General features: G+C 47.2%; 1 protein-coding gene across 1 annotated transcript in view; it reads left to right on the top strand.

Moving 5' to 3' along the window:
- The window catches only part of LOC126541300 (adhesion G protein-coupled receptor L3-like), a 67,874-nt gene that overhangs the window by 29,191 nt on the left and 21,991 nt on the right, over window positions 1-16,692 (top strand). Inside the window, exons 6-9 of the mRNA XM_050188024.3 lie at window positions 3,441-3,683; window positions 5,463-5,571; window positions 7,428-7,653; window positions 10,509-10,676. Of these exons, the coding sequence (XP_050043981.1) occupies window positions 3,441-3,683; window positions 5,463-5,571; window positions 7,428-7,653; window positions 10,509-10,676 (746 nt within the window). The remainder of the gene's footprint in view (window positions 1-3,440; window positions 3,684-5,462; window positions 5,572-7,427; window positions 7,654-10,508; window positions 10,677-16,692) is intronic.

Below are 16,692 nucleotides of genomic sequence, written 5' to 3'. Positions count from 1 at the left end.
TCGTGATCTTGTTCAGACGACGATAATCGACGCAGAAACGTAGGGTTCCGTCCTTTTTCTTCACCAGGACAACAGGGGATGCCCATGGGCTTTTCGACGGCTGGATGATGTCGTCGCGCAGCATTTCGTCGACTTGTTCTCTTATAGCTTCGCGTTCTCGCGGCGAAACTCGGTAAGGGCTTTGGCGGAGTGGTCGAGCGTACTCCTCGGTGATTATGCGATGCTTGGCGACTGGTGTTTGTCGAATCCTCGATGTCGTCGAAAAGCAGCTTTTGTATCGTCGGAGCAGACTTCTGAGCTGCTGTTGCTTAATCACTGGGAGACTTGGATTAATGTCGTAGTCTGGTTCGGGAACCATGGTCGTCGGGGTAGATGCGGCGGAATCCGAGAGGACAAACGCATTACTTGTTTCCAGAATTTCCTCGATGTACGCGATCGTCGTGCCCTTGTTGAGGTGCTTGAACTCCTGGCTGAAGTTTGTCAGCAACACTTCAGTTTTCCCTCCATGCAGTCGAGCGATCCCTCTTGCGACGCAAATTTCACGGTCTAGCAGTAGACGTTGGTCGCCTTCGATGACGCCTTCTACGTCAGCGGGTATTTCGGTGCCGACCGAAATAACAATGCTGGAGCGGGGCGGGATGCTCACTTGGTCTTCGAGCACATTCAAGGCGTGGTGACTACGAGGGCTCTCCGGCGGTATCGCTTTATCTTCCGACAGCGTTATTGACTTCGACTTCAGGTTGATGATTGCGCCGTGTTGGTCCAGGAAGTCCATACCGAGAATGACGTCTCGTGAACACTGTTGGAGGATAACGAAGGTGACAGGGTAAGTCCGGTCGTGAATGGTAATTCTTGCCGTGCACATTCCTGTCGGCGTAATCAGGTGTCCTCCAGCGGTCCGAATTTGAGGGCCTTCCCATGCAGTCTTAACCTTCTTCATCTGGACGGCGATGTGTCCACTCATGACTGAGAAATCGGCGCCTGTGTCGATTAAGGCGGTGACTGCGTGGCCGTCTAGAAGCACGTCGAGGTCGGTGGTTCTTTGTCTTGCGTTGCAGTTGGGTCTTGGCGTCGGATCACGGCTGCGTCGTGTTGAATTGAAGCTAGTACGTCGCGTCGTGAAGTCGTCTTTCGTCGGTGCAGTCTTGGCTTCCTGACTTCCTCGGGACGGTGGCGCGTCGTCATTATGTCGTCGAGATGGTTTCTTCGGCGCTTTCGTCGGCGGCGGAGGATCTTCGTCAGTTCGACGAACAGCAACCGCACCTCCATCGGTTGCTGCTTTTAGTTTTCCGGATATGGGCTCGCTGACCGGCCCCGGGCTGGGCCACTGTATGGTCGGCGCTGCGGCGACAGGTAGCGGCCTGGTGATGGCGAACGCGACGGTCGTCGAGAGCTCCATTGAGTAGCGGCGAGGTAGTCGGCGATGTCACGTGGGCGCTCTCCAAGCTGTGGACGCGGCGCGTTAACGGCGAAACCTCGCAGTCCCATCTCTCGGTATGGGCATCGTCGGTAGACGTGACCTGCCTCTCCGCAGTGGTAGCAGAGCGGGCGGTGGTCAGGAGCGCGCCAAACGTCAGTCTTCCTCGGGTAGCTGTGCTGGGCGACGGGTGGGCGTGCTGGCGGCGGCGGTGGTGGTCGACGGAATTGCGGCGTTACGGGGCCCTGGCGCGGTAGTGGAAAGGGACCTTGACGGCGGGCGACGGCGGCGTAGCTCATCGCTTGCGGCTGAGGCTGCGGTGGTTCTGGTTGCACCTCAGGAACTCCAAGCGATCGGTGCACCTCTTCTTTTACGATGTCGGCGATCGAAGCCACTTGAGGCTGCGACGAAGGCAAGACCTTGCGCAGTTCTTCGCGCACAATGGCCCTGATGGTCTCGCGCAGATCGTCCGTGGCCAGTGATTGAATTCCTGCGTAGGGGGTAGAGCTTGTACGGCGGTTGAATTGCCGGTTCCGCATTTCGAGTGTCTTCTCGATGTTCGTCGCCTCACGAAGAAACTCTTCGACGGTCTTCGGTGGGCTTCTTACCATCCCGGCGAAAAGTTCCTCCTTCACACCACGCATGAGTAGGCGAACTTTCTTTTCCTCGGCCATATCCGGGTCGGCGTGGCGGAACAGACGGGTCATTTCTTCCGTAAAGATGGCAACGTTCTCGTTTGGTAGCTGCACTCGGGCGTCCAGCATAGCTTCGGCCCTTTCCTTGCGCACGACACTTGTAAAGGTGCACAGGAAGCCGCTACGGAGCAGGTCCCACGTAGTCAAGGTCGACTCCCTGTTCTCAAACCACGTTCTGGCGGCGTCTTCTAAGGCGAAGTAGACATGCCGCAGCTTGTCGTCGGAGTCCCAGTTGTTGAATGTCGCGATTCGCTCGTAGGTCTCCAGCCAAGATTCCGGGTCTTCAGTCGCTGCTCCATGGAAGGTCGGTGGGTCCCGGGGTTGTTGTAGGATAACGGGGGACGCTGGGGCAGCCATTGAGGTTGTCTTGACCACGATCTTCTTTGTCGCCTCAGGTAGAAGTCCGTGCTCTGGGGGCAGGCCTTGCAGTCTGCGGCTAGCACGCTGGTCTTGGGCGGTGTCGGTTTTGTCCTCGGGCTTCGGGCTTGGATCGCGGCTTTGCGGGGGCGTTCGGTACATGAACGCACAAGCACCTCCACCAGATGTCACGTGGTGGTGACGTTGAAGAAAGAACACAGTAGCAATACTGTGAACAAGAAAACTAACTTTTATTGGGCGAACCTGTGCCCACAAAACAGGCTACACTTATAGCGCAACGATAGCGGCGAACACGCTCGGCGATCGTCGAAAATCTGCTCAGCGGGTCAAGCGCGTCGGCTTTTATAGAGCAGTCGTCGAATGTTCCAGACTAATCGTTTGGACCCGCGTGCTTTCCACAAAGTTCTACACCATTCGCGCTACGCGATGAAATCAGATAACACAAGGTTCGGCGACAACAGACAGCCGAGTAGAAGCATCGATAACTTTCCAGAAACGTCGGATACATGCAGGCGCGTCCCGCGCTGTGCGATTGCATTTGTTAAGCGGCGTGGTCGCCCGATAAAGATAAGTACACGTATCAATATATATATATATATATATATATATATATATATATATATATATATATATATATATATATATATATCTTCTCACATAAAATAATAATAATAATGATGATAATAAGATTCAACCTGCCTCCGTGCTTTCTCTCACTCTCTCTCTCTCTCTTTCGCAGTGTCTAAATTTCTCATTAATCCGAGAGCAGCCAGTTAGCAACCACCTGTGATGGCGAAAATATAATTCTTTATTTTTTTTTTTTTACGCCGGCGCCCCGATCAATCTTTATCAAAGCCAGCGTACAATTAAATTTCAATACTCTCAGTGTTTTCGTCGACAAGAAAACAAATTCTCCGCAATGTCTTACGGGTGCCGCCTCTCCCCAGCAGAAGTACTTAGCCGACATCATCGAGACCGTGAGCGATTTCGTCAGCAACAACTCGCTGGAGGTCGGCGGCGACCTGGTGGCCATCGTCGATCTCCTAGACATGGGCGTGGTGCGGAGCGACACGGGCGACAACTACCCAGGCCGCATCGCCAGCGCGGCTCAGGCGCTGCGGGTTGGCGGTCTCACGGCTTCAACGGTCGACGAACTGCTCAGCCGCGACAAGCCCTGGAACGAAGTGCCCTTGGTGCGTCCAGAACGTTGTGAATATTAAGAGCGCGCAACCTCTTTTTTTGTCTTGTGAAAACGGTAAGCATCGATCCGCTCGCAGGGTTTGGTGAAGACATGATGCCTCTGCAATACCGAAATGGGTCGCACAACAACGCTAATGAGGAAACGGACACATCACTAGAGCTGATGCAATGTTTGGAATACATTGCAATGATGCAATGTTCTTTTCCAATGCTTTTACAGGAAAGCTGTATGTTACTAAGATCCCGAGATTCTTTCGTATCCGTCGACAGGAAACTGTCAGCAATGGCTCATACCCCCGTAAGCAAGCAAATAATGCAATGGCTATAGCTCGGACCATGAAGCACAGCTCTGGGCTGTCCATCGGGTCCGCGACGCGGCGGAGGGGCATGGCCTCTCTGTCCCGACGTGTGAGTGGCCCGCTGCGCGTTTATCGCGCGCATCGAGGGACCTAAATAAAGTTATTCATCCATCCATCCATCCATCATAGCCCCGTAAGGCAGAGTCTACAAGAACTAAGCAAAATGAACTAAAAGTGCTCAGACTCTTTGGAATCACGCATGCAAAATACAGAATAGCATACGTTTTAGTAAAACCAAGCTCAACAAAAGCATCTGAAGTACATAATTGATGATAAGGCGCCCATGATAGCAATGAGAAGCACGTAGCGCTCCCCGCATACGTTTCCCGGTAACGATTACTGTTGCGCAAGCTGCCGCGGTGACGCCACCTTGTGACGTTGGGTGTGACGTCTCTAGCCTTTCGTACACAAGATTACCAGCCCAACAACTGATTTCAATGTTGCATCACCGCTATGCGCGGCAGCGTGCTGTCATAGTCACCATTAATCCCATTCCTACTATTACTCTAAAATAGCCCTACTACCATTACTCTAAAGCCATAAAGCATTGCATACCCCCCCTCAGAAGTTGGGGTGGTTTTCGACACTTTCGCTGGACATCGACTTTCGCAGTCAGGTAGTGATTTTTTTTTTTTTTGCCAAGCGTTCTGTTGATTGCATGTTCTATTAACTCGCCCTAGATTTTGCCTTCAACTTGGCCGCTTGATATTTGCAAACGCGATGATGAATGACACGGGAGGGTGAAAGCCAAGCAGCAGCCTTTCAGTACTTGCCAGCCAGTCAGCAACAGAAACAGTTTAGTGTAGAAATGTAAACGATGGCCCGATTGGTGGTTAGAGAACAATACACTGCGATGTTAGTTCTGTTAGTTTGTTGTCAAAGTTAGGTTGCCAGGTAAGCTTCGAAACTTCATGAGCACAGGGAATGTGCCACGAAGTGTGCGAGCTGTATTTTGCCGTGCATTGGCATCATACGGATCACCTCATTGAGCTCAAGTTGCGATAGATCCGCGCAGGTGTTCAATATATCCCAGCCGTAAACAGCCTCATAGTAGCCTCGGCCAGAACACGCCATAGTTTTAATTTCCAATGCATAAGTTTTCATCACCAGCTTTTAATAAAGCTAGCATATTATTGAAAGGAACACCTTCATAATATGGCTATTCCCAGTAAACCTTCTCAGTAATTCTCAGTAAACCTTCTCAAAGCATTGATGGCCAGCTACGTTAGTATATTATTACCGTTAGTTGACTCTGCGTGCATTGTACATCTCAGCACTCGAAGAAAAGACAGAGAAGCTCGTGACCTGCACAAATGTACTCGGGATACTTCTGCACATGCATAATTATATGTGTTGTGATTCCTGAAAACAACTCATTGCGATAGCCAAACTTTTCCCTCTTTATTTCTGTAGCAAACACGCCACAGCTGCGCCACAACGTTACTGCTGATAATGGATGTCGCCGGAATAATCCTGAGTGCTGCCAGCAGTGAACAAAAGATCCTCGCTTTTATAAATTTCCGTAAGTGCAATTATTTCTCCATTCATACTGATGTTAACGGAGTGCAAATGCTTCTGAAGTGGGCGCGGGGAAGGGGGGCAGTTAATGAATGCATCTATTGCGTGGCAATAATGATCTTCATTGCGCTTCAACGGCACTTCATTTCTCTTCAGCGTAACTATAGGCGTAACGTAGTCTAGCTGGCAGGTACCTTAAGGCATGTCCAACCTGCTCTACCATAGTCATTTAATTTGCCACACAAGCCTAACTGGAGCCAACAACTAGTGACGCATGACATTACTTTGCTAAAGCTGCGCTAGATAATATCTTGCATGAAAGCGCATGACGGAAAGAAAAGAAAATAGCATTATAATAATGATCTCTGTGATCCCTCAGGAAAAGATAAAACTTGCCAATTACTTTCCAATTACAACCTTCCTATTACAACGACGGAATGGCCACCAAAAGCTATCCAAACTTTTCATGGTGTCGTAAAGGCCTCAGAATTCTAAGCTGACACACTTTATCGTGCGTCATTATCAATTACACTTGGACCTAAAAGGACACGAGAGATTAAAATCACTGTTCTACGTGTAACGTGCAAAAAAAGAAAAAAGAAAGACAGAAAGAAAGGAACAAAGAAAGGAAGAAAGAAACAAAACGTTCAGTGACGATATAGCGTTAAAGGCAAGAAAAATCCCTCAGAACTGTATGGCGTACCTCTTTGAGGTCCCGGATTCATGGTTTAAGCGGCGTTCATAATATAGCAAAGTTCTTTTTTTACGGGGTTTTACGTGCCAAAACGACGATCTGATCATGAGGCACGCCGTAGGGTGGGGGGGTGGGGGGGGGGGGGCACTCCGGAAATTTGGACTACCTGGGGTTCTTTAACGTGCACCTACATCTAAGTACACGGGTGGTTTCGCATTTCGCCCCCATCCACTGTGGGTGGCCGCTGTGGCCGGGATATGCAAAATTGTTCAGCAGCTCATTCGACGCACGTCCTGCCTCTTCGAAGGGCGAAGTGCAACTGGCAGTGGTCCGAAGCAGACAATCGTTAGTTACAAAATAAAAATGTGCACTATTTCATTTTTGACAATCCTAATGCACACGCATTAAAAAAAAAGTGAAGTGAAGCAGAGGGAAGAGCATCGCATTACACGCTTAGGGCACAACCTTACAGAGTTACGCAGTCAAAATAAATTATTGCAGTGGGCTCTACGGACGATGAGATAGACTCGAGCACCAGGTATTTGTGCTGAAGTGCATTACTGCAGTAATTTCCTTCGTAGGTGCAAATGTTAACCTGATTTTACTTGCACTCACGTTTGCATTAGGCACGCGTACGTCTAACGCCGTAGGAGCATATTACAATACCGCGCAGGATCTGCGAGAACTTGCGTATTTTAGTAGCCATGAAATACACGTGCCATACAGCAAAACGGTGCTTGTAGTGTCACGAGGACGGAATGAGTCTGCATCTGATTTGCGTACGTGTGCACTGCGGGTAGGACGCGCTTGCACGAGTCTGCCGTAGTGTGCTGCAATTTTCGTTCGTTATCTTCGTTTCTTACTTTACGCCAGAAGCAGTCTATAGCGTGTGCCGCTAGCAGGCGTACAGACTGCCTGCATACTCACGTGGATCAAGGAGAAAGATCTCACTGACGCTTCGTTATACTTGCAAATGCGCGTTAGTGCAAAGCAAGGTACCTTTCGTCTCCAGATTTTCCCGCGGTCTTAGGCTATGTACTTTATTCATGCACACAGTCGAAGGCGCGGCACGGCACTTCAGTTCGTGCCATCCGATGTTCTCGACAAAAATACACTTTGCATCGTCCTCGCTGATTTCTTTTTGTTATTCTTTCTTGCAATTGCAGAGATGAACATCATTTCAAGCACGACGACGCACATCGCCAATCAGACAATGCTTCTGCCGGCCCCTGGCAACAACTTGAACCGAACGTACAGCACTGCCCAGCTTCGCATAGCCCACAACTCCAGCGGGGCCGATGAGAATTCGCAGGATGGCGACGACGGGGCCGGCGATGTTGTGATCGTGTTTACCGAGTTCCCGCGCCTCGATAAGCTCCTCCTCGACGACGGGTGAGAGCAAGGACGGCAGGGAGCGCGCGCTCTGTGTTTTCCCAGAAACAGCGGGGGGGCGCAGCTCTTTCTTTGTGTGTTCCGCAGGCGCCTCGCAGGGCGTGCGCGCGTGGGTGTCCGTGGTATACGAGATCCTCAGGGACATCGCGGCAGCAGGGCGACGCCGAGCTTGACATTGAGATGAAAAGCACACCGCGGGTATACTCGTATAGAAGTGCGCCTGTCGAAGCGGTGCTTCGGGTTTAGAAGGGTTCCAAGAACTGCCCTAACTTCTTTGTGATGGTAGGCCCAACTTCAGCTTCCGCACGAAGGTTTCCGAGGCCCGGCGGTCACTGTTCTCGACTTTGACCCATATTTATTCTTCACTGTCTTTCTTTTCCACTCTCGAGATTATAAAGCTGCTGTTGAACGGCTCGGCACTGGCTTAATATTTCTTCGCGGTAGCCTAGCGCTCCTTGAACTCAAAAAAAGAATACAGCTAGCGCTAAACTTGAGACTGCAGTTGTAGAGCTTGAGCAGGTCAACATAGGCGGACGTACTTACGGTGACCCCGAAAGTTAAACGAAACGTGGTTGTCAGCTACGCATCCTACAATAGTGTTTGAATATGTGAGGCAAGAACAATGAGAAGGAGAGTTCTTATACAATGTTCCATGAAGAAATTACATACGTCAGCCTAGAAGCGAACCAGACTAGTCACGTCGGAAACTCAGGCGGCATACGCGTAATTTCAAGACGGAACAATAAGTTGGCCTAGGTCAAGGATCAGGAAGGTAGCCAATAGATTAGCCAATTCTCGATTAAACAATTGCTGTAAGTAGCCGCACTCTGCGTCGCAGAATACAGCTATGAGAGACGTCTTCGGGCTGTTATTCGGTAGCTGAAGCTTTGTTTCCTTATACAGCATGATCGTGAGAAGTGCGTATCATTGTCAAAGTCATGATATCCCATGATGAATAGTATGTGTTCACGCAGAATATCATATTAGTGGAGTTCATATGTTGCTATTGCAATCGTTGATACTCATTTCATGAGCTATCCAAGAAAGCACAGTGGCGAAGTGCCAAAATTATTTCGGCTTTGACAAGCAACGAGGACACAGCATTTCTCAAAACATCAGAATCTGCCCAACCAGCAGGAAATGTAAAAAAGAAAGGCAGATTAAAAAAGTCAAACATAAGAATGGAAACATTGCGCTGCATGCGCTCTGTGTAGTATAGTGAAAGCCAAAAAGTACACACGTTAAAGGGCACAACATTTGCAAAATGACCGATTTGTGATGTATTTTGAAATATTTTGCATCTGTTTTAAGTTGAACTTCCGTACAAACATTTAAGCCTCGCACGTAACTGCTTGAGTCACAGATAGTTAAACGAACTGACGAGATAATTTTGTCCAAGAAACCAGGCCTCCAAATTCTCCTTCGTGTCAGCTTGTCCTTCAAAAATAAAGAAAAAAGATTGTTTTATGAAAAGGAGTTCACGCTTTTTCTTTGGCTTGAGCGCAAAATTCTTCTGTATAAGGTACCACTTATGAAATGGAGGACCACAAATCGAAGAGCTATAAAAAGCGATGCTGCCGGAATAGCGCCATCTTAGAGCGCAGCTTTCAGGCGCCCGTTCCTGCAGCGAGCGTCGACGTCCCTCGTGACCGAGTGAACGAGCGCATGAAGGATGAAAGAGCGAACGCGGAGTGCAGCGGGGGATCAAAAGATGGTGATAGCGAAGAGAGCACGAGGAGGAAAGTGGAGGAGGAGGGCGCAGCAGAACCATGAGGTGAAAAGCGGAGGAGAAGGTTATGGCGAATGCGTGAGACGCAAAGCAGGCGACGATAGTAACGAGATGGCACCAGAGTAGCACGCGTCGTCTGGGAGGTCTGTCTGTGGCGGCTGCTTGTGAATCGCGCCCGCGCGCCACCTCCGCGCTGCCTCTCGCGATCTCCAGATTAGCGAGGCAGTCGCGCCACACTTCGCTCCGTTTTCAACGTGCCGCACAAGACAGATTGTGCGCGCCAGCCAATATATCGCGAAATGAAAACATGTATACACCTGTGCTGAAATTTCGCATTAGGGACTATCGTAATCGTCTGTGAATTTCTTTTTTCATGTAGAACGCATGGAACACTAAGGGTGGGTTTATGCAAAGGTAGCAGCTGCGCGAACCTTTCTTCAGGAAAAATCAAGTTAAGATGGGGAACAAACAACCTAGCGAAAATAAATGTTTTGGTTCCTGTTCTTTTGTATCAGTATACAGTGACCTATATATATATATATATATATATATATATATATATATATATATATATATATATATATATAGAGAGAGAGAGAGAGAGAGAGAGAGAGTGAGAGAGAGAGAGCGACAGTGACATAGTACAGTACAATCATACTACAGTGACCTGTATTTTTCTTCCAGCACCTTTAAACGAAGCTCCATCAGGTATATCTGCTTTGTTATGCCTCAATTTCTGAAGTAAGATTACATTTCTGGGTCGGTGTCGTTAAGTTTTGTATCATTGTATGCTTGCATTGTTTAAACATTTACTTAGCAAAAAGGCAGCTAAGCCAGTCCACGTTTATGCAGCAACTCACTTCTGCTATATATCTGGCGAGGCGCGCATACGATGGTGAATTTCAACTCTTGCCTGATGAACCGGGCAAGCAAAGATGCAATGGGGTTTATTCAACAATAGCGACTAAGAAATGTGAACTTTCTGTGAGTGCTGAGTAAGAAGAAAGCGGCAATTAATAACGCTTTGTTTTTACCCTACATTATTTTTTTTTATTTTACCATTAAAGTAAATATATGGATCACTGCATAGGAGACTGTTGGCACATCGTTATTCACGCACACGCAGGGTGGACGCCGAGCATCCTAAACAGGAACTGAACTCTCCGGCCATCAGCATCCGGGTAGGCAGCGAGGCACCGGGCCTGGTTCTGGGCGCACACGTCGAGTTGGCTCTGCCCATGCTGCACTACGAGGCGGAGAACCCAACCTGCGTCTTCTGGGACACTCTCATCAAGTGCGTGTGCACGTTCTTCTGCCGCGGTGCTTAAACAAAGAAACGTATTCGTACGCGAATAAACGACAGTTCATCTTGCGCATAACGGCCACCGTTTTGGGATGCTGGCTTACGTGGTACTGAATACACTTCTTATTGTAACTAAGGTATGACACACAATTGCGGATATTAAGTAGAGATACCAACTTTCGACGCAGTGCTTTATGGACGTTCGGCTCATGAGCCGTCAAAGACACTCTTGGAAACATGGTGTTGCTTGAATAGAAATTTAAGTGCTATGTAAAGAACCTAAAACTGTGCTTGGCGGTCTTGCTTCCTTGTTCTTTTTTTTTCTATATTCACACTCAAAATACGGTTCTGTGCTTGCACTCTGAGCCAGTCTGAAGCGACGTTGCGAAAATGCATGATATGCGCAAAAACACGATTGGAAATTCATGTGGCTAAAAACAGCAAACGTAAGTAAGACCGAGAACTGGCTTATCGAGACCGTCCTCCGATGTGTCCATACACTCGCTGGTATAGCAAATTCTCTTCTATTCTTGTCTTTTTCTCTTTTACGGCTTGGAAATCAGTCAGACATCTTTTAAACATGTAGTTTTTGCATAAAGTGATTAACTTGGTGAGGCAAACCGAACGTCCAAGTTTTTGCCAGAACAATCGCAAACGTAGCAGCAGTCAAAATGCTTTCTAGTAGTCTTTAACCCTTATGGGTACTCTGGCCGTGCTCAAGGGTCGCCAAGGGCGTATTTCCTCTCTGGTCAGCCTTATCGGACGATGACCCCTCACTCCATATGCTGCCTGCACTCTTGCACAAATTACTGTAAGCACAACACTCGATACTAATAGCGCTCTCTTATCTCGTCTTGCGACCAAGAGTTCTGCATCTGAAGTTGTAGCCATGTGCCAAGTTTTGTCCCTCCTAAAAGTGCAAGTGCCTTTTTTTCAGGAATGGCTGAAGCCCTGACGTCCCTGTCATTTAGTTTTTGTTACATTATTTTTTTTTCGAGTGTCTTAGCATGAGTGGGATTGGTTTATCACCGTCGCTGATGAAAAATGAATAGTAGATAAGTAGCAGTTTAATTTAATCTGCTGCTGAACAGTCGACTCCGTAACTTTTTTTCCGTTCTTGTGGATATTTAGTACAGCTGCACGCACACTATTTTAACATCCAAATTTCAAATCGAAGACTGATGTCGTTTGCGCACAGCTTCGGTTCTTTATTTTAGGCGAAAAAAAAAGAGAGAGCAGGAAGAAAATCGCTTGTAGCAAACGAACAAGACATGAATAGCGACAGACGAAAAAGAATTTTGGCATTCTTGTTGCCTGCTATAGTGTAGAACAAGACCTTAATGAATAAGCTTAATGTAGGGAACTTTAGAGAAATAAAACTAACCCGAACCAGCAAAACTCCTGCAGTCAGTAGCAAGTGCGAAATATTGACAGTTGCATGATAACATTCGCATCTGAACTTTCTATTGCAATTCCTATTATGCTTTGCTAATCTACGCAAAGACTCTTCGCAGTATTGGGGGTTGAAGAGAGTACTGTTTTATTGCGATAGCAATTATGTGGACACTCCAAGCCAATGTTTGCCGTCGTCGTCGTCGTCATCACCGTTGGCGTTGCCGGGAGGCTCCGTATATATTGAAGTATACGTATGCATATGATTTTCCATGCCGTATATGCGGGTTGTATTCCTATACTATTCGATTACTAAAGTTGTACGTTCCAGGACTTACGTTCGCGACTGAATTATTCCTCAGGATTTTGAAAATGGCGGCCCGCAAACAAAAGTCATGAAACATAACGTTCAGACCGCATGGACTTCATCTTAAGTTTTCTCAGACTACGAAATCATAAAAGTGCAAAACGTTATCAGGAGCCCTATAACGTAAAACTATCCCAATCTGCTTTGAGTCCAATCTCCTGAGGTGAAATTTACGCAACCGCCGATCAGGCGGTGACAGAGAGCGTCGTTTGAATCCACCGATTGAACGACATTTGTTTACTTTCAAAAGCAATAGCACTGCCTATCTTGGTGTTCTTCTTTTTTTGTCTAATTGGCTGACAAGAGGTGAGGAAGACGCAGCAGTGGAGGTTTCGGTGGGGCTGAGCTAGCGTACTTAAAGTAGATAACCGGATGAGGAGGGTGATGCCGGCGTCTGCAATTGACCCGCTTCCCCATTCTTAGCTTGCGGTGGCTGATTGAAAATCGTGGCGGCGTGCAATGGTAGGTTAAAAATGGCGCCGAAACGAAACAGATCTTTAGCGAAGAAGAATTAGCAGACCAATGTCGTAAACGTGACGAAAGCACTCGACAACTTTATACTGCCACGCAAAAAAAAAATGCTGGATATACGCAAATAAATTCACGCTCCGCGGCAGCTCCAAGTGGCCAGTGCCCGAGTGATTGGTAGCCAGACATCTTTTATTCCTTTCGGAACGGGGCCGTCTTTGGCTATACCAAAAAAAAATTCTGTTTTTTTTTCGGCATATTATAGCGGCATCTTTAATGCGTACATGTCCCTTCGACGTGGTGAGTTTTCGCAGTTTTGTGACGTCGTGTGACAGACAGGTTAACTCTGCGCAAACCGAAAACTTTTGACCAATAGCGAGGCGGCTAATGGTAAGAAAAAGGGTGTGGAACCGGAAATAATTATTTTTCTATTTCTTTGGTCTGATCATGCATAACCAGTTTGTGCACGTCCCAACAGATGGGGAGTTTTCACTGTTTTCGTGAAGTATCGTGAGAAACAGGTGAAGTGGCGAGGGGGGGGGAGATGTTTTAACATTCGTGGAGGGCTGATTGCAGAAATCGAATAGGAACGTTTGGAGTAGCTTTACGTTATAGCGCCCCAGTTCTCACACCTGAAAGTGATGTAATTTTACTGGCGCGGTTCCTTACGGACAGCATGGACAGCCTGCGCGATGCAATTACGGACCCTACATGGAGTGTTAAAGTATTTAAGAGTGCCATAATAGGATGTGTATAGGTAGAACACCGTCTGAGGAGTTTAAGCGCCATGCTAAACCCTTGCTATCGCAGTCAGTGCTTCGCCCTTGGTCTAAGCGGCCATTTACTATCGCCTGCTCCTCAAACTTCGACTGCCTTTCTGCAGGAAAAAGGAGTATCTTTAGTCGTGCTATACCGCGGATGTAAAGGGAAAAATAAACAAGGCATGGAGCATGCTTATTGTAATTAGCGACCATGTTCAACGTATCAAGGCTTGCATAAACATCTCGAAAGCAATATGAAGTCTCTGAAAAATTCTCGGGTAATTTATCGCTTTCTTTCCATTCGCCCAAGTCTGCACAACAAGAACATATGTGACGCATTATAAATTACTGCTACGTCACACGATGTCACCGCCACCACTGCTGTTCCCATTTAACCCGCAGGCAAACAGGGTTATGGTAACGATGGTGTACATATGTCTTCCTAAAACTCTGTAGATGACCTCGTCGTCGTTCTCAAAGCGTAAACGGCTGTCATCGTCCTTCGGAGGTTCGGCTTACTTAGGCTTTATTTATCTTAAGGTTTTCTTTCTTTTTTTCATCGTCGTTATCAGACTTTCTTGGTGTGCGGTGTGTAATAGTTGTACTGTTACTAAACATGATACCTCGGCGCAGTGGCGTAGCCAGAAATTTCATTCGGGGGGGGCTCACGTTGCAGGTGGACCTCCTCCTTAAGAGGAAACATTAGGTCGGATGCTCCTATTTAATTACATGTAGAAGGAGAATTCCTTTTTCTCGGCAACCAGTGCACCAAATTTGACGAGGTTTGTTGCATTTAAAAGAAAAACTTAAATTCTAGTGACTGTTGACGACCTAAATCGAATTTTCGATTTAGGTCGTCAATACTTTATTGAAAAGTGGCAAAAATCGAAAATTTTCAGAAAACGAAACAATTAAGTTTACAACTCTGTAAATCAGCATTGAAAATTGATATCACAGTTCTGTGAATTGCACATAATAGTACATCTACAGCGGACAAAATTGATTTGTTACACATGAGTCTTAAAAATTCAGTATTATGGAAATACGGCTTTGCAGAACCCTTGGACATAACATAACCAATTCACGTAGGTTATAAATTGACATATCGAATTTGTCCGCTTTGAATGGTGTAATGCATGCCGTTTACAGAACCGCGATATCTCTTCTTGATGCAGAGCTATTAATATTTAAACTACGTGATTCAATTTTTTTCGAACTTTCGAATTTTTCAAAATATTTTAAACAAAGTTCAGGCCCTAAATCGAAATTCCGCTTCCAACAGACGCTATAATTTAACATACTCTCTCAAACGCAACAAATTTCATTAAAAGCGATTCCGGAGTTATCTCAGAAAACCATTTCTGCGAGTGGGGCCAAGCTAAAGCTTCCTCTTAAGCAATTTGCCTAGGGATCAAATACACGAATAATAACTGCATTGGCATTGCAAAAGATGCTGCAAACGAATTCTTGAACGCTACGCACTGTCAATACAAGTATTATATGTATTTGTTTATAAAAGATTATACTCGTATGTGCCAAAAATTGTGCCTAACATAACTGATGTCAATGCTTCCATGTATTTTGTCTATTTAATAAGTAAATAAAATATCTCACGAACTTTAAAACTACATCAGTTCGAAGCCAGCAAAGCAGTGCATGCCGCTGATATGAAAAATGTAAAGGCCATGAAATGAACAAGTTGAGGACAAATATGTTAATGACACTTTGTCATTCAAGATCCTTGTTTACATTCTTGTACATATGCAACGGCCAGTGAAAACTCTTAATGACGCTGCCATTTGTTCCAATGTATTACGCAGCAGCAGCTGTCACCGGTGGTGTATCTTGAGCGGCCGCTGCTTCTTCGGTGAGATATTGTTTTCTGTTTTCTTCAAGAATCAGTGCTGTGTTGAGACTTCGCTGTTGTCCAGAGAGAACGGACATCCCGTGGGATACCTGTGTGCTGGAGATCGCGCACAGTATCGCGTGGTTTTGCTGCGCTCCGCAGCCCATCTACGCCTGCCACGGCGGTGGGTGGCAAAGAACACCGGCACGAGCCATATGTCCGACAGCGCATTCCTAGGCGCATGAGTGCCGCAGAATCAGCGCCGGACTCGGAAGTGCCACACCACGCGCCTAATGTCATCAAGCCGGCGACGCTAGTTTTCAACGCTGCCCTACCTTCCAGCGCACCTTCAGTGAATATGGCTGAGACAAGCGAAAGTGAAGCCAAGAAACCACGGGTTGACGACGACAAGACATCTACCTATGAGCTAAGTGAAGATGAAGACATAGACTGCGATGACACGCCGTTCTCCTTGGTATCGTATAAGAAGAAGCGGCCTGAGGGAATTCCAGTTGTTTTTCGACCCTCACAGGAAGGGCGCAACTTCTGGCAAGTGAATCCAAACCGCGCTGCGTCGGAAATTGTCTCCACGGCAAAGGAAAAAGTACAGTCATTCCGCGTGAACAGAGATGGAAGTTTCGCTGTCAACGTTACTTCAGTCTCATCTGCAAGACATCTTCTGTCGATGAGCGAAGTGGCTGGTTTGGGAGTCAAACCATTCATTCCGGCATCTTATACCAAGAATGTCGGCAAGATACGCCATGTGCCAGTTGAGTATACAGAAGAACAACTGGTTGACTTCCTGAAGGACTTTGGCGTGACATCTGCCCGTCGTCAGGCACGCTTCAATCGCCAAGAAGATGGAGCGGTAGAATCACGCCCTCTGAGATCTGTCATTCTCCATTTCAGAGAAGACAAACCAATGCCGCAACGAGTGCATCTAGGTTTCACGAGTCATCCCGTAGAAGAATATCACGGCCCTGCTCTGAGATGCTACAACTGCTAGAGATTTGGACATTTATCGAAGAACTGCCGCAGTCCACGTCGCTGCAAGATATGCTCAGAAGACCACGACCACTCAGAGTGCAAGTCTGTGTGTCAGCCAAAGTGTGCCAACTGTGGCGGAAACCATACAGCTTCCTTCTCCGGGTGCCCTCAGAGCAGAGCTGCCTC

This window comes from Dermacentor andersoni, chromosome 2 (assembly GCF_023375885.2).
Source record: "Dermacentor andersoni chromosome 2, qqDerAnde1_hic_scaffold, whole genome shotgun sequence".
Lineage (NCBI taxonomy): Eukaryota > Metazoa > Arthropoda > Arachnida > Ixodida > Ixodidae > Dermacentor > Dermacentor andersoni.
This window is presented reverse-complemented; position numbering and strand designations above follow the sequence as displayed.